Genomic DNA, 23,461 nt, shown 5'->3' on the forward strand with positions numbered 1-23,461 from the left:
AGGTTCAAGCGCGTTCATTGAACGCGGTACCATGCATAAACCGTCATAAATGGTGGCATATAATCTTCACCCGAGCCTGTTGGATTTGTTGTGAAAGTGTGTGAATGATTTCCTCCTGGTTCAGTTGGTCGAAAAATCTTTTTTGCTGAATTGTTATAAGATGGAGATAAAACGTCATTGCCAGCTTCATACTCTGAGTTGTATAATGGATGGTCTCTTAATGAGTGGCTATGGTCGCCAGAAAAGTTTGTCGTTCCTGTATGAGTGTGCGGGGGTAAGTTTGCTTCTTTAATTTTCTTCGAACCTCCTGTTTGCTTTGAATATCTAGCACAGTATAAGAATTTATCTACAATCTGCTTCCACGTACCAAAACCTAAAACACTTGCTGGATTTGTTGAGTTCATTGACGTATAAATAGAGCCTATAGGATATAATGTTTGAAGTATTTCTGTCTTTAATGTTTGAAGCTCTATTTTGTCTGCTTTCTTATCATATAAATCTTGAGCAGTGAATTTAACATTATTTTCATCATTCATGACATAAACATTTTTACAGCTAATTTCTTTCTTCGTTGTTATGTTTTCATTCGATGTTAAACCTTGTGGAAAGTTAGGAGGTTTATAATATAATGCATCCCCACCAGTTCCGCCAACCGTTCCTTCAATACTTTCTATAGCAACAGTTGAGAAGGAGTTATGTGTATGTTCTTTATCTGCTTTTTTATCTAACATTGCTGGTAGTTTATATGTTTCAAAGTTTCTGACATGACCTTCAATGTTCATACATTTACTATTTAAGGAGTTTAGTGTATCTTTTACGCTTGTACTTGGATTCTCTAAAGGTGCACTTGAACCAAGGGTATAGTTCAATATTATGTCGTCTGCTCTAACAGTAGTGAAGGATTCATGTGTATGGTTCTTGTCAGCTTTACTATTTAATGTAGCTTGAAGTTCATTTATATCGGAGATATTGTGTTTATGAGATTTTCAAACTTTGTTCGTTGCGTCAAGTTCATCTTTGTCAGCTTTACTTTTAATAGCATCTTCAAAAGTTATTTTTGCCTTAACTCTCAATGTAAATCTTGGTTCAACTAATACACCGTTAACAAAGAAGTATGAAGCATAAATTTCATCGTTATAACCAAATGCTTCTGGTGCTTTACCTGTGTCATACTGTACAGTACAGTGTATGTCATAACCTTCAGCACGAATGAATTTATATCTTCTTTCATTAACATCTTCCGTCTTCACTCTTTCATCCTGTGTTAAATATCCGTGGTAGTCCGTTATAATTTGTTCGTCTGAACTTATATAATGAACATGGTTTTTATCTGCTTTTTCGGCTAATTTCTCTTCTATCTCATTTATTTCAAGTTCATGCCTACCACCACCTCCCGAAGAAGTATTTTTCTTCAGCTCTTGAAGAACGTCCACTTCGCCATCTTTGGTGTCAATAATGAGACTTTGAGTTAAAACCTTTCCTGTCTTAATGGATGTTTGTAAAACTTCTTCTTCACCGTGTTCGGGGTCATGGTCGTCATCATATCTTGTGAATCAGAGATGTTGTCATACATTAAGCATATCTGTCTCAAAAGTTCTGCTATTTGAAATGGAACGAAAGATATACAGAACTTTTCATCATCTCCTAAAGTCAAGTCTGCTTTCTTAAGTATTTCTTGAATGTATACAATGAGAAACAGAGTACCTTGGAAAATATTCGAACAATATTTCATTAGCTGTTGGTTTTGGTGGTTCTTCTGGAGTTTCTGTTGTTTCAGTTCCTTCTGTAGGTTCTGTTGGAGTTTCTGCATCTCTTGACTTCAATGCTCTTGCTCTCAAAGACCTAAATGTTAGAGCACCAGGTTTTACAAAGACTTTATAAATGCTTTAATAGTTCCTGGTAAGTTATTGTTAGCATTAAGTAAGTTCCTTATGCTTCCATCATGTACGTCCATAGCACTATGTAAAAAATCTATACTTTTCTTGTAGTCAGCAATAGACTGACTGTGATTTTTTAAAGATTTGTCAATACCTTTAAGCCAATCTTCATGCATGTCTGATACTGAGCCAAGAATATCATTTGCTTCCTTTAGTGTATTTTGTGCTTCTCGTAAAGTATCCAATCCGTACGTGCATTGTTTGCTATACGTCTTACAGTATCTATTTGACTCCTTGTTTCTTGCATCCAACCAGATAAAGTTTTTAATAGTATCCGAACCATTTGAAATGAAGTTCAAAGCATTTTTAACGTCATCTAAACTTCTTCACCAAGTACTGCCCATATCTTTCCGATTTGGTATTGAAGAACTCCATATGAAGAGCTGTTAAACCAGTATTTATAAGGTTCCATATCCATGATTTAGCAGTTTTTCCATCCTTTCCATCTTCACCATCCAAACCGTTTTCGCCTTGAGGTCCTTGTATTCTTGTTTCCTTGTGGTCCTTGTGGTCCTTGAGGTCCGGTGTCACCCTTCTCTCCTTTCAGTTCATCTTTATGTTCGTTATAATATTCTAATGTCATAAGGTGTACATCATTACTGTTACCAGCAACGCCGAGAATTTGTTTCTCATTCATGACTAAATTCTTTAGGCATTTAATGTTGTCGTCAAATCGAAAGCTCTTTAACAATTCAATGAGAACATTTAAACTTTCACTAATGAGGCATTACTGTAGAATTTATATATTGCACCGTTCCATCATTTATGATGGGAACCTTGCTTGTTGTAATGAATGGGTCATAAGTGTTTAAAGTATCGAAATCAATGACTTTTTTAGTTTTTCCATCGTCAATGACTAAATCATTGCCTTCAATGGTTAAAGTTGAGTTTTCGTTTACTAGTTCATGTGCTCTTCTGCTTCATTTGTTTCATACGCATATGCAGCAATAGTCATATTTTAATGAGAATAAAATGTTGTTCTATTTGCAAAGTACAGACCCAAACGAATACGGGACAGTAAAGCTACAAACAAACTTAGGTCTTCAGAATGAAGCGCTTGCTTTCAGAGTTGTTGACTTCAATACTATCGCAACTTTTGTCATAACAGATGAAACAGATTTCATAGAGATTGAAATAGATGACAAAGAAGTGTTATATACATTTCCTAACAGAGGGTATAGAATAGATAAAATTGCTGGAGTCATAAATACTCTCATAAATGAAGAAACTATTGACAACATAGATGTCGAACTCTCTTCTGAGGGAACATTGAAGTTCAGCAGCGAGAAAGAGTTTAAGATACCAAGAATGAGTCATAGAGTACAACTTCTTTTGGGTGCATACCATATGACATTTCCTTTGAAAAGTGTTGACAAAACGATTGAGATGAAATCTGTTCCATACGTATGTTATGGTAATTGTTTGTACATTGAGTCAAAAATAGCTAATGTCACAGGTATTTCAGGAGTTAATAGTAAAGGTTCAGTAGAATATAAGTCTTCTGTTATGAAGTAATTCAATGTTCATTCCAAACGTTCCTGTCATAGCAACTCATTTAGGTAAATGGTTCGCATTAGTCCTCATAATTTGAAAGACATGCAATTCAGACTTGTTGACTTTCAAGGAGAGCCTGTAGAACTGAAGGCACCAGTGCGAATGACTGTTGAAGTTGACTTTTTAGAAAATATTAAATGCAACAGCTTACAAGAGAACTCAGAGCTAAAAATATAAAGTATGAATGTTATGTATTAGGTCATGAACTTTGGTTGTTGTGTTTGATGAAACAAATGAGTTAGTTATGTCAGTCAAGAGAACAGAAAAATATTGTGTTAGTGAAAACTGCACCAAGTCAATAAGATTAGGTTTGCATTATGAAGATGAGTTCGATACTGTTGAAGAAGTTTTGGATAGATATTACAAATTGCTAACTTGAAATTTTTTGACTGACGGCGCAAAGCGCCAAGACCGAAGGTCCTGACTGCTTTAATTTACTAAAACATATTTCAAACAAAGCTTATAGTCAGTAGATAGTTTGTATACTCGTTCGAATATTTATACTTAAACTCAACTCCTGTAGTTCCTGGTGTTTCAATGATGCGGATGTTACCTATTTTCATGAATAGTGGAGTTTTGACCACAGCATTCGATTTCAGGGTCGAGATAGTCAATGACACATTGTTTTCCCTGTTATTCGTGAGATAACATTTTCAAGGTCCTCCTTTGTTAGAATTATTTGGTTCTTACTTATAAGATTTGTCAAAGCTTCTTATCGTCTTTGAGTAAAATTGTTTGGTATAACTGAAGAAGGTAATGGTCTACGTTATCTGAAGGATTTGTTTGAACATTTGTGTAAGGATTGTCGTTGGCTTCTCTTGAAAGAACTTGGTCCAGTGGTGGATACTCTAACTTAACATCTGATGTAGCGTTAGCGTTTGAAGCTGAGTTTAAATTCACCGATTAAGTTCTGGTTTTTCTTTTTCTTTCAACACTCTGAACTATAGTTCTTTATGACAATATTGTTTGTAGTTCGTGAGTCAACATTTGATGTTGGTTCAATTGGAACATTAACGGCACCAGCTAAGATGGATTTGCTTCTCATTTCATATAGAATAAAAACCTTTTATATGTATGAAATGAACAATATACTCGACAAGGGTTTGAATGTAAAGCTAAGAATGAAAATATTGTTGAATTCACTGAGACAGGTGCTGTGTATAAAGATGTAGAACTACTGAACAAAAGAGCAAGGGAAGAAGCAGGAATATGAACAAAGGGTGGAAGCCTATAAAAATTTATGTCAATGATGGCTCAGGAGGTTTCAAACATAAAGTATGCAGAAAGTTATAGAGTTTATGCTCTCAAAGGTGAAAAGCCTTCATTTAAGAACAGCTATTTCTAACGCATATCCTCAAAAGCTAACGGATGGGGAAGTGGATGATATGAATGACAGCAAAAATATTAACAGAAATGGCGACAGAGATGCATGGAATTTGTTTACCATCAGTCAATTGAAGGTTAAACTTTAAAACAATGTTGGTCGTTCCCATGGAATATTTTTGACTTTAATGGTATTAGTCATGATATGAATCTCAAGGTATGAACGAGGAGAGATGAGAGACTTATATGCTTCCCAAATTTCATCAAAAGGTAATGTTATACCTGACTGTTTCCAAATGAGTTCAATATCATAACGTGAGAACTTGAAAGATAACGAAGTCAGTTATGAACGTTTTATGTTTAAAGCTAAAAACCATGTTTGCATAAGTATTGCTACAGTTAAATGGTAATGTCTGACTTTAGTAATGATGTTAGCTAATGGTGAGTCTGGTTTTGACACTAACCTTTTCCGGCGAAGTCGTCACAAACGAGCAGAGTGTTTGAAGGATACTTTTTGAAGGGGTATTTTGAAAGTTTTGATAGATGTAGTTTGTAAGTCGTTTCATATCGTAAACTCCTGAGTATTGACGTAAGTGGTGTTTGTCAATAATTCTTTCCATCTCCTCAGAAGTCTTTTTGCATTCCTGACTGTATAATTCAACGATGGCATAATATTTCCTCTTACGTCGAATGTAACGTTGAAGAAATTCAATGAGTTCACTGTCTGGAACTTTAACGACAGAGGCTTGAACTTTTGACATAAATGTTTTCGCTGTTGAGTCCATAGAGTCTGAAGTTGCTGATATAATGATTTGGTCATAGTAAGAGTCGTTTCCTAACGCTCTGTTATGAGTATATGACGAATGAGGTTAAATGTCTTACCTGAACCCATCTTTCCACAATAGAATACACCCATTTGAACAGAACTCATAGTCTTACTGAAAGGAAGAATGAGAGAAGAAGTTAAGTTTATCTGTAGTTTCATTCATGTCTTCATCTACATCATGTATTAAATGCTTCATTTTATCTCCATTAAAAATGCAAGTCAGAATATTCAGAAATAGCACCGAGTCTAACTGACAAGAGTATAAAGATATACTATGAAACGTTATGATGAAACCAACCAAAATTCAAGAAAGTCAGTATACTTATGAATATCCACGACACTGGGTAGAGTATGTAGGAGGTGAGAAAGCTATTGAAATCAGACAGGTTCGAAGTATTCCAGCAGGAAGAACAATATTATTGAAGAACTTTAATTTTTTGAGATATAATGATGAAACAAAGAAGCAAGATAGTTTTTCCTGTTGCTGTGTATGTGAACCTAGACACAGGAGATGACATGAAAGTTTTTAACACAAAGCTTCAAACGGTAGTGAGAGAACAACTTACTGCGGAAGGACATCCATTACTTCAGAAGTTACCATAGCATATAATTTTGAAACAAACTCAATAGATTTTAAAGTCATCTCTGCAAGAGTCAGGTTTACATTTAATGAAGCAGATGTATATTCGAATGAAAACTTCAAAGCTATTGCATGGTTAGATAATGACGATTGCTTTAAGAAAATTTTAAATAGTGACTCAAAGATGTCAATAGATGACCTTGTGGAATGTTACCATCGACGTTTACAGTTAAAGGTTCAGCAGGATTTGCTTACAAGATTGTCAATTGGTGGCATTTGGTCTCGTGGAACATTGTTATAAAAATCCAGTATAAGTGAATTTGCTGAGAATCTATATTATGTCTTTCAAACTATATGTATTCGCCGCCAAAGCATTATAGTATAAACTTTGTCAGTAAGTTTAACATAAGACTTGTCGAACCTTCTTCAATGAAAGATGTTGTGCTACCTAAAGATGGAAAGGATGGACTCATTATTGAGATGATTTTAATAGCATATTAAATGAGCTTGTTCTTGAAGGTCATTCATGATGAAATAACTGTTGTAGAAGATGTTAGCAATTGTTCAGACATTTTTGAAGCGTATAGATGATATAAGAAAGAAGTTTATGAATGAGAATGTTTATGTTTCATTGACTTTCTCCAGTAATGAGAACTTTTATGAGATAATGTTGAAGAGAGATGATTTTAATATGGTGTAAATGGTAGCTTGGGCAGCTTTAGGCGCAATGGGAACAAAAGCATTAGCGTTTGGAGCAAAAGCACTTGGAGCTTATGACGCAGTAAATAAAATGAGTGGAGGAAGGGTTTTCGAAGACATTAGATGCAAATAAAGGAAATTGGAGGCTGGGTTGCAAAGAAGTTAAGATTAAATAAAATAGGGCTCATAAATAAAGCATCCAATTTGGTTGCGACTGAGTCAGAAAATGCTTTAGGAAAGGACGATGAGTTTGCAAAACACGCAAAAGACTTTAATGACCAGATGAAAGGTGAAACAATGCATTTAAATAGAGTCGATGGAACTAAAGAAAATGTTTCTTCTCCACCAGCGGTTTATCCATACGGACCTATGGAATGTATGGAAACCCTTATGAAACGACCATTTGACCCACTGACTGGTGGAAGTAACTGGTATCATTACGGCCGAAGAAGAAAGACAGTCAAGTTGGAGACAGACGTGAAGAAAGCAACTAAAAAGAAACCAAGGAAGAGAGTTATAAAGCAATGAATTCAACAGGGTAGAAATGAGGTTAAAATCGGTAGATATACCAATCTACCCTAAATTTATTTTTGTGCTATGTTTTCATACGCGTGAAGGTAGTGATATCATTAATTTTTAAGTTTATTTTTATATAAATGACGAAAACTATTGAGATAACAAACTACAACGGTCATGAGTTCAAGAATTTGTTCTTCGTTCCTCGTGAAAATACATTCTATCAGATACGAGGGAGAAAGGGTAAAGTTAGTTTGAGCGTTTTACGAAGGAATGAAGAATGGAAAGTTTATACAAGCATACGATACAAACGGTAAACGTGTTTCATTAGCTTTGTCAAAACTTACTAACATTTATTTTGACAGTGACTTTGACTCTGACGATTGGAGCGACAGCAGCGATAGACTAAGAATATGAACTATTGTGTGAAGCACAGCAATGGGAAGAGTTGCAATACTTTTGTAAGTGAGAACGTTTATTTTTTACAGTAGTGAAGTGAAGTGGTTGGTGGTTTTGTAAATATTTAAGGTTAAGTTAGTGTTGTCGTTTGTGTTGTAAAATATACGTTAACGGTTTTGTAAAGTGTCAAATTCACATATAATGGGTAAGGAGGCTCGCAGTGCCTCCGTACACAAGATATGTATACTAACTCTGCTTCATTAAATGTAAAACCTGACTTCTTTGCAGAGATGACTTTAAAATCTATTGAGTTTGTTTCAAAATTATATGCATGGTAACTTCTGAAGGTAATGGATGTCCTTCCGCAGTAAGTTGTTCTCTCACTACCGTTTGAAGCTTTGTGTTAAAAACTTTCATGTCATCTCCTGTGTCTAGGTTCACATACACAGCAACAGGAAAACTATCTTGCTTCTTTGTTTCATCATTATATCTCAAAACATTAAAGTTCTTCAATAATATTGTTCTTCCTGCTGGAATACTTCGAACCTGTCTGATTTCAATAGCTTTCTCACCTCCTACATACTCTACCCAGTGTCGTGGATATTCATAAGTATACTGACTTTCTTGAATTTTGGTTGGTTTCATCATAACGTGTTCATAGTATATCTTTATACTCTTGTCAGTTAGACTCGGTGCTATGTTCTGAATATTTCTGACTTGCATTTTTAATGGAGATAAAATGAAGCATTTAATACATGATGTAGATGAAGACATGAATGAAACTACAGATAAACTTAACTCTTCTCTCATTCTTCCTTTCAGTAAGGACTATGAGTTCTGTTCAAATGGTGTGTATTTCTATTGTGGAAAGATGGGTTCAGGTAAGACATTTAACCTCATTCGTCATATACTCATAACAGAGCGTTTAGGAAACGACTCTTACTATGACCAAATCATTATATCAGCAACTTCAGACTCTATGGACTCAACAGCGAAAACATTTATGTCAAAAGTTCAAGCCTCTGTCGTTAAAGTTCCAGACAGTGAACTCATTGAATTTCTTCAACGTTACATTCGACGTAAGAGGAAATATTATGCCATCGTTGAATTTATACAGTCAGGAATGCAAAAGACTTCTGAGGAGATGGAAAGAATTATTGACAAACACCACTTACGTCAATACTCAGGAGTTTACGATATGAAACGACTTACAAACTACATTCTATCAAAACTTTCAAAATACCCCTTCAAAAAGTATCCTTCAAACACTCTGCTCGTTTGTGACGACTTCGCCGGAAAAGGTTTAGTGTCAAAACCAGACTCACCATTAGCTAACATCATTACTAAAGTCAGACATTACCATTTAACTGTAGCAATACTTATGCAAACATGGAGGTTTTTAGCTTTAAACATAAAACGTCTCATAACTGACTTCGTTATCTTTCAAGGTTTCTCACGTTATGATATTGAACTCATTTGGAAACAGTCAGGTATAACATTACCTTTTGATGAAATTTGGGAAGCATATAAGTCTCTCATCTCTCCTCGTTCATACCTTGAGATTCATATCATGACTAATACCATTAAAGTCAAAAATATTCCATGGGAACGACCAACATTGTTTTAAAGTTTAACCTTCAATTGACTGATGGTAAACAAATTCCATGCATCTCTGTCGCCATTTCTGTTAATATTTTTGCTGTCATTCATATCATCCACTTCCCCATCCGTTAGCTTTTGAGGATATGCGTTAGAATAGCTGTTCTTAAATGAAGGCTTTTCACCTTTGAGAGCATAAACTCTATAACTTTCTGCATACTTTATGTTTGAACCTCCTGAGCCATCATTGACATAAATTTTTATAGGCTTCCACCCTTTGTTCATATTCCTGCTTCTTCCCTTTGCTCTTTTGTTCAGTAGTTCTACATCTTTATACACAGCACCTGTCTCAGTGAATTCAACAATATTTTCATTCGTTAGCTTTACATTCAAACCCTTGTCGAGTATATTGTTCATTTCATACATATAAAAGGTTTTTATTCTATATGAAATGAGAAGCAAATCCATCTTAGCTGGTGCCGTTAATGTTCCAATTGAACCAACATCAAATGTTGACTCACGAACTACAAACAATATTGTCATAAAGAACTATAGTTCAGAGTGTTTGAAAGAAAAAGAACCAGAACTTAAGTCGGTGAATTTAAACTCAGCTTCAAACGCTAACGCTACATCAGATGTTAAGTTAGAGTATCCACCACTGGACCAAGTTCTTTCAAGAGAAGCCAACGACAATCCTTACACAAATGTTCAAACAAATCCTTCAGATAACGTAGACCATTACCTTCTTCAGTTATACCAAACAATTTTACTCAAAGACGATAAGAAGCTTTTGACAAATCTTATAAGTAAGAACCAAATAATTCTAACAAAGGAGGACCTTGAAAATGTTATCTCACGAATAACAGGGAAACAATGTGTCATTGACTATCTCGACCCTGAAATCGAATGCTGTGGTCAAACTCCACTATTCATGAAAATAGGTAACATCCGCATCATTGAAACACCAGGAACTACAGGAGTTGAGTTTAAGTATAAATATTCGAACGAGTATACAAAACTATCTACTGACTATAAGCTTTGTTTGAAATATGTTTTAGTAAATTAAAGCAGTCAGGACCTTCGGTCTTGGCGCTTTGCGCCGTCAGTCAAAAAATTTCAAGTTAGCAATTTGTAATATCTATCCAAAACTTCTTCAACAGTATCGAACTCATCTTCATAATGCAAACCTAATCTTATTGACTTGGTGCAGTTTTCACTAACACAATATTTTTCTGTTCTCTTGACTGACATAACTAACTCATTTGTTTCATCAAACAACAACAACCAAAGTTCATGACCTAATACATAACATTCATACTTTATATTTTTAGCTCTGAGTTCTCTTGTAAGCTGTTGCATTTAATATTTTCTAAAAAGTCAACTTCAACAGTCATTCGCACTGGTGCCTTCAGTTCTACAGGCTCTCCTTGAAAGTCAACAAGTCTGAATTGCATGTCTTTCAAATTATGAGGACTAATGCGAACCCATTTACCTAAATGAGTTGCTATGACAGGAACGTTTGGAATGAACATTGAATTTACTTCATAACAGAAAGACTTATATTCTACTGAACCTTTACTATTAACTCCTGAAATACCTGTGACATTAGCTATTTTTGACTCAATGTACAAACAATTACCATAACATACGTATGGAACAGATTTCATCTCAATCGTTTTGTCAACACTTTTCAAAGGAAATGTCATATGGTATGCTCCCAGAAGCAATTGAACTCTATGACTCATTCGTGTTATCTTAAACTCCTTCGCATAACTGAACTTCAAAACTCCTGCAATAAGTTTAACATTCATTAAGTTTTCTTCGTTATCCTTGTTTATTGTAGTATTTATGAGAGCATTTAACACTCCAGTTAATGTTTCCATCTTATATTCTACATTATTGTGAAATCTTATTTCGTGCTTCTTTCCATCTATTTCAAGCTCCATGAAATCTGTTTCATCTGTTATGACAAAAGTTGCGATAGTATTGAAGTCAACCATTCTGAATGCAAGCGCCTCATTCTGTAGACCTGAGTTTGTTTGTAGCTTTACTGTCCCGTATTCGTTTGGGTCTGTACTTTGCAAATAGAACAACATTTTATTCTTATTAAAATATGACTATTGCTGCATATGCGTATGAAGCTGACAGAGCTAGACGTTTATATTTTGGTCAATACTCTCTCACACTTACTGACAAATATATTGTTATTTCTGATGGAAATACTGAGAAATATATAACATGGAAGGACTATGAAAAGTTTGACCCTATTTTAACTCCATGTACTATGCCATTCATTGTAAATGGTGAAGTTGTCATGAAGAACGACACAACAGTATATAGGTCTGTTTATGAAGCATTAGAATATATGTTGAATTATAATCCCGAAAGATTTGACCCAAGCACTACGCCATGTGCAATGCCCTTTATTAAGGATGGTGAAATTGTAAGGGTTCCGAATTCAACGGTTTATACAGCTGTTCAAAACAGTTTACAAAACATTTTAGCGAATATCTTTAATTCAGAAACTACAGAAATAAAATTACCGTATATAACAGATGCCAAAGAAATTAAATCAAAAACAACAACATTATTTACGTCACTTAATGATTTAATGACTTATATCATTAATACTCCTTCTCCGACTACGGCATTTGATCCAAATTCGACGGTTTGCAGTGTACCTTTCATAAATGACAGTTCAGTAATTGCTTTAAGGGATTCAACAGTTAATGAATCATTAAAGGCTTCATTAATGAAAATCATTGATTTTAACTCATTCATGAATACATATAATTCATTCATTAATGTTTCATACACTTCTAAAGAAGGTGAGCCAAAAACTATAGATAAAGCGGTGTATGAAATAAAAGCACCAATGACGAAATTGAATTCGTTAACTTTTGATGGTGATAGTTCCGTTAACAGCATGACATCAGGAAAAACGATTTTAACGAAAGAATATTTAAAATCTCATGTTAGTGAGTTCGTTGAAATTGAAAAAGAAGGCGGAATTAAGTTCGATCCACTGGGTTTCATTTTCAACTTAGCGAATGCGGGTGTTAGTTTCGCTGAATGGACAACTATACAGAGTGAAATAAATGCAATATGGACGTTTTTGGGGTCAAAAGCGGGAATGGGTGAGCTTGTAAATGCTGCAAGAACATTAGGTGAAACAGGAAATTTTGTAGATGGTTTTAAAAGACTTGTTTCAAATGTTTTAACAAACACAAAGAAATTATTTAGATATACCATACATAACGGCCAGATTTTCGAACAGGTAGCAACAAACCCTCCGGTTATGGCTGCGTTGATGATGGTTAGAGACATAAAGCCGCGTAGCGGTGAGGGCGAAGCCCACGAAGAAGAGAAGAAACCAGAGGATACGGGTCAGGTTATTCGAGACATTAAAAACGTGTATCCTGAAGTTATTGATTTATTTAGAGGTGTTAATGATTCGATTTCAAATCATTCTATAACCCTCGATGAAGAGAATAAATTAACAGATTATATATTCGTCATTATTGCAGAACTAATGAAGAGAATAAATGAAAAAGGTATAGCTGATATCATTAATGTAAGTGATGTAATGATGAAAAGAAATTTTGACTCATTATTTACAGAACCGAAAACAGAATATAGTCTTTATGAAGTTTTGAAAGCAATGCTGACAAAAATAAATGAAAGTGGCGCTGGTGACATAAGTGAAGCAAAAGTTGTTAAACTTCTTTCACAAAAAGCAGATAAAAACCATGTTCATTATATAAGTTCAGATGAACAGATTATAACGGACTATCATGGATATTTAACACGAACTTAAGAAAGAGTGAAGACGGAAGATGTTAATGAAAGAAGATATAAATACATTCGTGCTGAAGGTTATGACATACGCTGTACTGTACAGTATGACACAGGTAAAGCACCAGAAGCATTTGGTTATAACGATGAAATTTATGCTTCTAGTTTCTCTGTTAACGGTGTATTAGTTGAACCAAGATTTACTTTGAGAGTTAAGGCAAAAATAACTTTTGAAGATGCTATTAAAAGTAAAGCAGAGAAAGATGAACTTGACGTAACGAACAAAGTTTTGAAATCTCATAAACACAATATCTCCGATATAAATGAACTTCAAGCTACATTAAATAGTAAAGCTGACAAGAACCATACACATGAATCCTTCACTACTGTTAGAGCAGACGACATAATATTGAACTATACCCTTGGTTCAAGTGCACCTTTAGAGAATCCAAGTACAAGCGTAAAAGATACACTAAACTCCTTAAATAGTAAATGTATGAACATTGAAGGTCATGTCAGAAACTTTGAAACATATAAACTACCAGCAATGTTAGATAAAAAAGCAGATAAAGAACATACACATAACTCCTTCTCAACTGTTGCTATAGAAAGTATTGAAGGAACGGTTGGCGGAACTGGTGGGGATGCATTATATTATAAACCTCCTAACTTTCCACAAGGTTTAACATCGAATGAAAACATAACAACGAAGAAAGAAATTAGCTGTAAAAATGTTTATGTCATGAATGATGAAAATAATGTTAAATTCACTGCTCAAGATTTATATGATAAGAAAGCTGACAAAACAGAGCTTCAAACATTAAAGACTGAAATATTGCAAGCTATATATCCTGTTGGTTCTTTATATACATCAATGAATTCAACAAATCCCGCAACAGTTCTGGGTTTTGGTACATGGCAGCAGATTGTAGATAAATTCTTATACTGTGCTAACTCTTCAAATCAAACAGGAGGTTCGAAGAAAATTACTGAAGCAAACTTACCTGCGCACACTCATACAGGAACGACAAACTTTTCTGGTGACCATAGACACTCATTAAGAGACCACCCATTATACAACTCAGACTATAAAGCTGGCAATGACATTTTATCTCCATCTTATAACAATTCAGCAAAAAAGACTTTTCGACCAACTGAACCAGGAGGAAATCATTCACATACATTTACAACAAATCCAACAGGTTCGGGTGAAGATTACATGCCACCATTTATGACTGTATTTGCATGGTACCGCGTTCAATGAACGCGCTTGAGCCTGCTTTGCAGGCTTACCGTCTTGAATAAAATCTTTATTTTTACATAAATGAGTTTAAAAGAAGTATTCGAACAACATCCATGGAGGTCATTTAAGAAGTTCAATGAAGCTGCAAAGAGTTGGGGATTTACTAACAGAGCTGAAGTTAAAAAGTTCTTTGACAAAAATGTTGTACATCAAACAAAAATAAACCCTTACGACTACTTTTTACCAATTTACTCCAACACTCCCGACGCATACCAATTTGACACTCTCATTCAAAGCAGAAAAGGAGGACATAAACCATTCCTCATCTTCATTAATGTTAACACTCGCAAAGCTTTTGCGTATATAATGAAAAATAAAGGAACTCGTGAATTGTTAAGAGTTTTACAAAAGTTTGTAGCAGAACATAGCCCAAGTACTTTAACATCAGACCAAGACAGTGCATACCTCAGCAATGAAATCACAGATTTTCTCATTAAGCATAACATAACTCACTACACTACTGAAGACCATAACCATAACATACTCGGCATCATAAACCGCTTCATAAGGACTCTCAGAGATTTAAATCAAGAGCGAGACTTTACCGAAGAAACAATGAAACATTTTCTCGAAGTATATAATTCCTCAACACATTCTACAACAGGACATACACCAAATTCAATGACACAACAAGAAGAAAAGTATATACAAAAGAAACGAAGCCAAACACAAAATATCAGAAATTCAACACAATTTACCCTCATTCCTGGAACAAAAGTTCGTGTAGTTCTTGACGACAAACCGTTGACAAAGAAACGTTTAAGGTTAAGTCGAAATTATTATATCGTAGACTCTACGCAAGGTAATGGATATCTTATAAAAGCTGCTGACGACTCCATTGCATTTTATCCTCGACATAAATTAGTTGAAAGTAGTAATGGCAAACTTGCTGAAACCATTGACGAAGCAAAGCGAGGAGTGGTTATTGAAATACTTGGCTATAACATAAACGATGACACTTATAAAGTAAGATATGAAGGAGGCGTTGAAGATGTTATACCATCTAAGAACTTGAGAGAATCTAAACCAACTCATCTGGGACCATTAGAGCGGGAGTACTGGAAGGATAAAAATAAGCCAGAAAGAATAAGAAAATTCTTCTAAACTTTTTCATTAGATGTAAATCAGACATGAACGAGAACAGTCATGATATCATTAATGGTACCATTTATTTACACCAAAAATAATGTTTAGGGTAGATGGTTAGATCTAACCCGATTTCTAACCTCATTTCTACCCTCAACCGCTAAGCGGCGAGACCCAAAGGTCTTGAATTTTCATGAATTTCCTTAAGACAGAAAAAATAAAGTTAGTTTTATTTTTATTTATTTTTTTTATTTTGTATAAAAGATATGATTTCAACAATCGGCACAACAACAATTCAAACAACAGCACCAAACTCGTTAGTCATGAATCCAACATCTATGTTAGTAGAGATGAAAAGCTTCATTCCTTCTTCATTTACTTTCGAAACAGAAATACAAAAAATAAAGCAGGAACTTTTAACAAGTAATTTAGACTGTACCGCACAGGATGAAGAAAATGGAGAATATCTTTATGACATGCAAGATATCATAGACCATTTACCTAAATTGCCTGAAATCCAACAACAAAAACTCACTATTCCTGAATTCGATGAAATAGAAGTTAAAGTTAGTGATTCTGCAGAAATAAAGAAGTTCATACGTAAAGTAAACTATGAGTTTCTAGGATATCATTGCAACCATAAAGTTATGGACAAAGATTGCGACATGATTTATAAAAACATTTCAGATATTTATAAATCGGGGGAGTTTAAGACATACGACAACTTTGTTTCATTAGTTGCAAAATGTGTATGGCAGATAAGAGATAAAGATAGAAGAGGTAAGGTATGGCATGAACAGATAAAACCAACTGCTTCAGATTTAAAGAAAACCATTGACGCTTTAGTTATTTTAGCAGGTAAGGTTTCAGAATATAATGCAAAAATGAATCCGCAATGTTCGAAATGTAAAGCAGCAATGAGGAAATATAACTATTCAGTAAAAGAGATAGAACGTATGCGAAACGACTATGCTGACTTAAAGAAAGAAGCAGAGAAACCGGCAGAAAATAAAATGAACATGTTAGAATTTCTGAATAAAAACTATCCCAGAAACAATAAGAATTACCGAAAAAGTGACAAAACATCAAAAACAGGGAGGGGGTCTCAATTTTTATTACTTATATTATTTTACAATATTTATATAAATACTCTTTATAATATATTTTACTATAAAATTATACCTCAAATTCAAATATTTAAAATATTATTTACATAATTATCTCAAAATTATATTTTTATATATTATTTTTCATATGTATAAATCATATAATCTATATCTATGCAAATCTCATCTAAAATTTTTTGAAACAAACCGCTACCATTTTATAATGGTCCATCTTAAATTCATCATAAATTCTGGTACATGTTAGTACCAGAGTCTTCAAATCTCAAACACTCTGGTACCAACATGTACCAGACGCGAGTTTCCAATGCCCTCGTACGATTTTCTATTAAGATCTTCTTGAATGAGAAGGTCTTCATAGAAACTCGTACGAGGGCTTCTCTTTTAAATACTCTGGTACCTGCTGGTATCGGAGTCGACTTTACAGCCCTTTCCCCAATTTTGAAGCTGGGGAAAGTTTTCAAGCAATGAAAGGGAAGCTCTCGCTATGAGGTGAAAATCTAGAATTTTTACCTTATAGCGAGTAATCCTTTGTTAATTGCTTGAAAACTTTCTTCAAATTATCAAAATTTCGAGGAAAGTTTCCTTGCTTCAAAGTAGAGATGGAGCCCTTTGAGCCACTGCATATAGGTCAGTGACTCAAAATACTCCATCTCTACTAGAAATCGCCAAAATTTGGGTCGCAATCTTTGAAATGCGACGCAAGTTTTGGCAATTTCGCGAGGGACTTGCTCCATTTGGTGCATAGATTCACACTCTATGCACCAGATGGAACAATTCTTTCGCTGACAGCGGGAAACTTTGTCTGAATAGTTTAACATTCAGACAAAGTTTTCCGCTGTCAGAGAGGGAATGGAAGGGTAAGAGGTATATATTCATAATGTATACCTCTTACTCTTCCATTCCCTCAAGAAAGTTCAAAAACTTGGGTGCAATCAGTTCTGATTGCACCCAAGTTTTTGAACTTTATATAAGGAATTGTTGGCTATGATGTACTGATCATGAATCAGTACATCATAGCCAACAATTCCTTCGCAAACAGTGGGAAACTTTGTCTGAATAGTTTAACATTCAGACAAAGTTTCCCGCTGTCAGGGAGGGAATTAGAGGGTGGGAGATATATAGATAGACTATAAATCTCTCACCCTTTAATTCCCTCAAGAAAGTTCAAAAACTTGGGTGCAATCAGTTCTGATTGCACCCAAGTTTTTTGAATTTTGTATAAGGAATTGTTGGCTATGATGTGGATAGCCGCTGCCAGACCAAATGAATTAACCGTTGTGAATAACGTTTCTGAATCTTTATTTAAAAGATAAAATATCACGATTTTGGCTGCGTTAAAAATCAAAGAATTGATGTTTTTGTCAAAAATCTTTTAGAAGAAGTTGCACCCAATTACTTTTATCGTATTAAAAACGATTTACTTCAAACAGGTTTTATTCCTTCAATTAGAATTCGCGAGCCTCGATTGACAGATTATAAAACAAAATTGAAAAGAGAAGTTCAATCACGTTTATACCAAGTATTAAATTTTGTTCAGAATCAAGAAGCCAATTTGAATCCATTAAGATTTTTATTGGAAAATGCTGAAGAAAAACTTTCTCAAATAAATGAGAAGATACAAAATTCAATTACATATTTAAGATCGTTTGAAATTCCAAATGAATTGTTAGATACGTATATGTTAGAAATTAATGAATTTTGTTATAATTCTCCAGATTATATTTTAGAACATTTCGAAGAATTTTTAGAGGATTTCAAAGAAAAGAATAATTTAATAGACTAAAAAATTTATTATTTTTATTTATTGTGAATTTTAAATTGTCACTTTTTAAGTGTTACTCCCTATTGAAACTGTCACTTTTTGGGGTGTCGCTTTTTCGGAAATTCTTATATACTCCACAGCCGATGATTTCCTTTTATCTGATGTCAAGAAGAAGTATAAAGAAACTTTCGGTATCATTAAAATTTTTGATATATTAACTGAAGAAATAGAAGCTACAAAAATATTTAAAATTTCACGAATTCATAACGTATATCATGTGAAACGTTTATAAAATAACTGGGGTAGAAATGAGGGTAGAAATCGGGTTAGATCTAACCATCTACCCTAAAATATATTTTTATTGAATTCAGCACAAAAATAATGAATTTCATTAAGACAGAAAAAATAAAGTTAGTTTTTATTTTTTCGAATTTTTTATTTTGTATGTAAAGACAGTAATGTCAACATCAGAGAACACAACAATTGCTATCGTTCATGAAGCCATAAATGAAGAATACGAGTACATACAGTATAACAAACAACTTCGCCTCATTCGTTCGGTCAAAGACGATATGTACCAAATGCAAAGTATAATGAATGCTCTTCGTTCTACAAAGCAATCATATCATTGGTTTGAAAACCAACAGACAAAAGAACTTTTAGAAGAATTTCCTCATATGATTGCTTCCCTCGGAAAACCGGGGAAGAGATTCCGTATGAAAATCGCAAGAATTTGGCTCCTGGTTTGAAAGGTTATTATGTTCATAGACTTTTAGTAAACGCTGTAGCAATGTGGGCTTCACCTCGTTATGCTTGTTATATTTTCATGATGTTAGATGAACTATATAAAGCAGAACGTGAAGATATGGAAATGAAACTTCAAGCAAAAGATGAAGTCATTGAATCCAAAGGCAAAAGCATACAGAAAAGAATACCGCGTTCGGTACCAAAAGGAAAGGAAAAGAGTTATAAGTATATGATTTATATTGAAGAGTTGGAAAATGAAGAAGATAAAGATATGGTTATGTTACATTTAGTCAGAAGAAACAACAAGAGCTTTTATGACTTAGCTAAGATATATAAATCTGACAGAAACTGGTTCTATCGTGAAAACTTACCGATTTCAATGACACCGAATGAGCAAATAAAGGAAATTGTCAAAAATACTCTTCCTCAAACACACTATGACATCAAAGGTTGCACAATACTTACATTCAAAGAAGACTTAACATTACTGAAGGAAAAAATAACAGAATATTTCGATAACTTCAAAGAGGAAGAATAAAAAAATCTAAGCTAATTTTATTTTTTTATAAAATTTTATCTCATATGAAAGAACATGAATTTAGAATATTCGGAACTCATGACAGAAGAAGAGAACGAACAACATGTAAAAGATTATGCAAAATTTCTGAAGACACACAAAGCATTTAAACAATATCTAAATGCTTCTAAAGATTATGCAAAATTTCTGAAGACACACAAAGCATTTAAACAATATCTAAATGCTTCTAAAGATTATGCAAAATTTCTGAAGGTATATAAAGCTTATGAAAAAGCGTATGAAAAGTTTATACATTGGGGAATTGTTGTAAAATATCGATATGAAGACTAACCAAAAATATATTTTTGCTTAAATGACGTCAGGGTCAATTTCTTCAACCATTTCACTTCCTTCGTCAATGTCAATAGAAGCTTCTTCAACCTTTGGTAAGAATTTCTGTATAACATCTTTGTTCGTTATTGTCTTCAGAGATGAAGGATAATATTTCACATTTGTTTCACCTTTCTTATATTCTTTCTGTTCGGAAAGATTTAAAGCAATACTGAAGAAGTCAATGTTAGAGTTCTTTATGACAGTATAATGAGTATCTTTGACATTCACGAAGAAACTCTTTTGTTTCAAAACTACTGCTAACTCTTGTGAAGTATAACGTTTGCGGTCAATGACGATAGCTAATGGTCTGACATACTGACCAAACTTAGATTCTTTCACAAACTTCTTGTTAAAGATAACATTAACATTTGAAGCACCATTGAACTCATTCTTGATGGCATTAGCGAGAGCATTGTATGAAAAGAACTTGCAATCTTGCATGTGTTTCATTAAAATAAAAATATTAAATTATTTTGAAAAATAACTTAAAAAAAATCTAATCTAATTTTTTCAAAAAATATTTTTTTTATTTCCTACTAAAGATGTATCGGAAGTTGTCTAAGTTAGAACACTCGGAAATAAAACAACTTCTTACAGAAGCTAACATAGATGTTGCAAAGCATTACGCAACAAACAAAAAAGCACTCGCTGACTTCATTAAAGACTACAATGGTGAAATAACTTATGATAGAATTCATGAGTTCATAAAGCCGCAACGCGGCGAGGACGAAGTCCATGCAAGAGCATTTCCTTTAAATGACATTGTTATTGACTTATATCATAGACGTTCAGTACCTCATGAAGTAAGAAGAGAAATGTTTGACATAACAAATGCGAACGTTGGTCATACTCGTAAAGCTCTTTCGCATGATGTTCGTCAAGAAATGTTTGAACTTACGAACTCAAACGTCGGTGAAACAAGAAGAAGAGACGACACACTGAAACAACAGAGAAGAGAGATGTTTAAAAGTGCTATAGAACAAGTTCGCAAAGCTAACGATGTCATTCGTTCCATTGACGACAAACCAAAAGAAGGTGAGAGATGGTTAAAGAAAGATGAAGAGAATAGGAAGAGAAATGTGAAGTCAGGCAATAGACTCATTGACTTTAACATCGAAGCTTTAGATGAACCAAACAGAGACTACTTACACAAACATTTCGGTAAGGTTTTCATGAGACTCTTAGAGAAAATTAAAATAAACTCACAACAGAGATGGATGGTATGTTATAAACTTGGTGGAAAGTATGAATGTTCTACGTTAAACCTCAATAATATTGGAACATTACTACATCAGCTCTTGAAGGAGAACTTTATATCAGAGATAGAAGCAAATGCTGCAGGTATTGTTGAAATGCACTATGACTTCTTCTTGACAAACATAAAGAATCTTACTGAAATAAAGATGTATGATTTAACAGAATATGAAGGCTTAACGATGTCAGATGTAAAGAAAGGCAAACCAAAAAAGAGACCATATAGAGATGAAAGCACACTGACAAATGACCAGAAAGCCATTTTGGAAGCTCTTAAGCAAACAGGAAACCCAGCACTTATAGAAAGCTTTTGGAAAGATAATGGTGAAAAGAAGTTTTATAAGAAGAGAAGCGGTCAGTTCTGGAAGTATCTTTGCACATTACCTATAAATCTTGAACGCTACCAAATCTTCAATGAACTGAACAAAAGAACTGCAACACTTATGACAGAGGACAATTGTTTCGTTTATGCTTGCATTCAGGCTGGAGTAAATGAAGAAACTATTGACCACATGAGAGAAGTCATTCGTGTTAGAGACTTTCCTCAAAGTAAAGTACAAGAAATTTCTGACGCAACAGGTATAGCATTTAATGTTACCATTGGTTATTTCAATGACTCTAGACATAATGAAATAAAGAGATACATACCAAAAGAATGTGAAACTGTTAGAACTATTGACTTACTTCTTGTTGAAGACCACTACATGCTAAACGAAAGATTACCAATGACAACATATTTCATTCGCAACTATATAGAAATCTTGAAGGAGTGTGGTGGAATGAACATTGAGAAACAGATGAAGATTTATACAAAGAGAGAGAAAAATATGTAGTTCGTTATGATAGAACAACACCGTTATGGGATGTTATGAAAACATTGTGGGAGTGCAAATATTTCGAACCTATTTCTTATGGAGAACTTTTCACATATACGACTGACTTATATAAACAGAACCTTGCACCATTTAAAGATTTGACATATGCTCCAAAGTATTGTGTACAACTGAAGAAGAAAGCCGAGTCAAAAGAAGTAAATAAAAATAAGTGCAAGTTCATTCCTGAGCACGTTTTCTTTGCTGACTTTGAGTGCAGTACCGATGGCTTTCATAAAGCTTTTAACATATGTTACGACAGTGAAGATGGTTCAGTGAGTGAAAGCATTTGGGGTCAGAACTGTGCAACAGAATTTTTGGAACGACTTCCTGACAAGAGTTTAATATATTTCCATAACCTCAGTTATGATATAAACTTCATCTTAAGACACATGACAGAAGTGAAAGGAACTCCCATCATTAAAGGTTCACGAACAATGCAAATAACTGGCTTATATAAAGGAAGGGCAATTATTATAAAAGACTCTTACAGTGTTATAAATAAGAAGCTTAAACTATTTCCTGCTATGTTTAACTTACAAACAGGACCGAAAGAAGTATTTCCATACAACTACTACAGCAGTGTTTTGTTAGCAAATGACAACAGAACTGGTGTCATTTCTGAAGCATGTAAGTTTATCCGGGATGCGGATACGTTCATGAAAAACATAGATTCCATCAAAGGTTGCAGAATAGATGAAAACCACTTCGACTTAGAAAAGTATAGCACATTTTATTGCAAACAAGATGTAAGAATTTCAAGAGAAGGTTTTGTTAAGTTCCGCAATGATATATTGAAAGAGTTTGATTTAAACGTTTATGATTACGTTAGCATTTGTTCAATTGCTAACAAATTGTTTGAGAACAGAGTATACTTCCCGAATGGAAATCTTTATGACCTCTCAAATAAACCAAGAGAATTTATTTCGAGATGCATTCAAGGTGGAAGATGTATATGTCAGATAACATTAAACAAAAAGTAAAGAGAAATTCATTGCTGATTTCGACGCTGTTTCATTATATCCATCAGCTATAGCAAGACTTTATACTTTAGAAGGTATTCCAAAGGTTATGAAGAAAGAAATGTTAAGCACAGAGTATCTCATGAGACATTTATTCGATGACGACCAAAAGGAACCCATTGGTGAAAAGTTTATGTCTGGCTTCTTTGT

General features: G+C 34.0%; 12 protein-coding genes and 2 pseudogenes across 14 annotated transcripts, besides 6 other annotated features; 11 read left to right on the forward strand and 3 right to left on the reverse strand.

The window, feature by feature from the left end:
- Positions 1-23,461: part of a mobile genetic element that runs on past both edges of the window.
- TVAGG3_0287680 lies at positions 15-2,892 on the reverse strand (annotated as a pseudogene). The gene has a single exon. A coding segment is annotated over exon 1 (2,878 nt).
- Positions 7,422-8,086: a terminal%2Cinverted (terminal inverted repeat of Maverick-1A transposon ID:TVAGG3_0287530).
- Positions 8,607-23,461: part of a mobile genetic element that runs on past the window's edge.
- Positions 8,706-9,461, forward strand: TVAGG3_0287700 (protein of unknown function, DUF4106 family; the record flags this gene model as incomplete). The annotated part of the gene is made up of 1 exon (XM_051229039.1): positions 8,706-9,461. The coding sequence occupies one exon, from the start codon at positions 8,706-8,708 to the stop codon at positions 9,459-9,461; it is 756 nt and encodes a 251-aa protein (XP_051098769.1).
- TVAGG3_0287710 (uncharacterized protein) lies at positions 9,885-10,499 on the forward strand (the record flags this gene model as incomplete). Its single annotated transcript, XM_051229040.1, has 1 exon — positions 9,885-10,499. The coding sequence occupies one exon, from the start codon at positions 9,885-9,887 to the stop codon at positions 10,497-10,499; it is 615 nt and encodes a 204-aa protein (XP_051098770.1).
- Positions 10,753-11,100, reverse strand: TVAGG3_0287720 (uncharacterized protein; the record flags this gene model as incomplete). Its single annotated transcript, XM_051229041.1, has 1 exon — positions 10,753-11,100. The coding sequence occupies one exon, from the start codon at positions 11,098-11,100 to the stop codon at positions 10,753-10,755; it is 348 nt and encodes a 115-aa protein (XP_051098771.1).
- TVAGG3_0287730 (organellar and viral DNA polymerase type B) lies at positions 11,547-12,138 on the forward strand (the record flags this gene model as incomplete). Its single annotated transcript, XM_051229042.1, has 1 exon — positions 11,547-12,138. A coding segment is annotated over one exon (592 nt), but the record flags the coding sequence as incomplete, so codon positions are not given.
- Positions 12,309-13,250, forward strand: TVAGG3_0287740 (uncharacterized protein; the record flags this gene model as incomplete). Its single annotated transcript, XM_051229043.1, has 1 exon — positions 12,309-13,250. One exon carries the CDS (start codon positions 12,309-12,311, stop codon positions 13,248-13,250), a length of 942 nt encoding a protein of 313 aa, XP_051098773.1.
- TVAGG3_0287750 (keratin-associated protein family) lies at positions 13,263-14,492 on the forward strand (the record flags this gene model as incomplete). The annotated part of the gene is made up of 1 exon (XM_051229044.1): positions 13,263-14,492. A coding segment is annotated over one exon (1,230 nt), but the record flags the coding sequence as incomplete, so codon positions are not given.
- TVAGG3_0287760 (integrase core domain containing protein family) lies at positions 14,553-15,635 on the forward strand (the record flags this gene model as incomplete). The annotated part of the gene is made up of 1 exon (XM_051229045.1): positions 14,553-15,635. One exon carries the CDS (start codon positions 14,553-14,555, stop codon positions 15,633-15,635), a length of 1,083 nt encoding a protein of 360 aa, XP_051098775.1.
- On the forward strand, positions 15,884-16,618 carry TVAGG3_0287770 (organellar and viral DNA polymerase type B; the record flags this gene model as incomplete). The annotated part of the gene is made up of 1 exon (XM_051229046.1): positions 15,884-16,618. A coding segment is annotated over one exon (735 nt), but the record flags the coding sequence as incomplete, so codon positions are not given.
- Positions 16,668-16,695: a terminal%2Cinverted (terminal inverted repeat of MuDR-2_TvMULE3 transposon ID:TVAGG3_0287780).
- Positions 16,668-18,641: a mobile genetic element.
- Positions 18,612-18,641: a terminal%2Cinverted (terminal inverted repeat of MuDR-2_TvMULE3 transposon ID:TVAGG3_0287780).
- On the forward strand, positions 18,965-19,255 carry TVAGG3_0287790 (KilA, N-terminal/APSES-type HTH, DNA-binding family; the record flags this gene model as incomplete). The annotated part of the gene is made up of 1 exon (XM_051229047.1): positions 18,965-19,255. One exon carries the CDS (start codon positions 18,965-18,967, stop codon positions 19,253-19,255), a length of 291 nt encoding a protein of 96 aa, XP_051098777.1.
- Positions 19,336-19,791, forward strand: TVAGG3_0287800 (uncharacterized protein; the record flags this gene model as incomplete). The annotated part of the gene is made up of 1 exon (XM_051229048.1): positions 19,336-19,791. The coding sequence occupies one exon, from the start codon at positions 19,336-19,338 to the stop codon at positions 19,789-19,791; it is 456 nt and encodes a 151-aa protein (XP_051098778.1).
- Positions 20,140-20,613, reverse strand: TVAGG3_0287810 (uncharacterized protein; the record flags this gene model as incomplete). The annotated part of the gene is made up of 1 exon (XM_051229049.1): positions 20,140-20,613. The coding sequence occupies one exon, from the start codon at positions 20,611-20,613 to the stop codon at positions 20,140-20,142; it is 474 nt and encodes a 157-aa protein (XP_051098779.1).
- Positions 21,123-21,996, forward strand: TVAGG3_0287820 (organellar and viral DNA polymerase type B; the record flags this gene model as incomplete). Its single annotated transcript, XM_051229050.1, has 1 exon — positions 21,123-21,996. A coding segment is annotated over one exon (874 nt), but the record flags the coding sequence as incomplete, so codon positions are not given.
- On the forward strand, positions 22,122-23,057 carry TVAGG3_0287830 (annotated as a pseudogene). The gene has a single exon. A coding segment is annotated over exon 1 (936 nt).

The sequence above is a fragment of the Trichomonas vaginalis genome, chromosome V, assembly GCF_026262505.1.
Source record: "Trichomonas vaginalis G3 chromosome V, whole genome shotgun sequence".
NCBI lineage: Eukaryota > Parabasalia > Trichomonadida > Trichomonadidae > Trichomonas > Trichomonas vaginalis.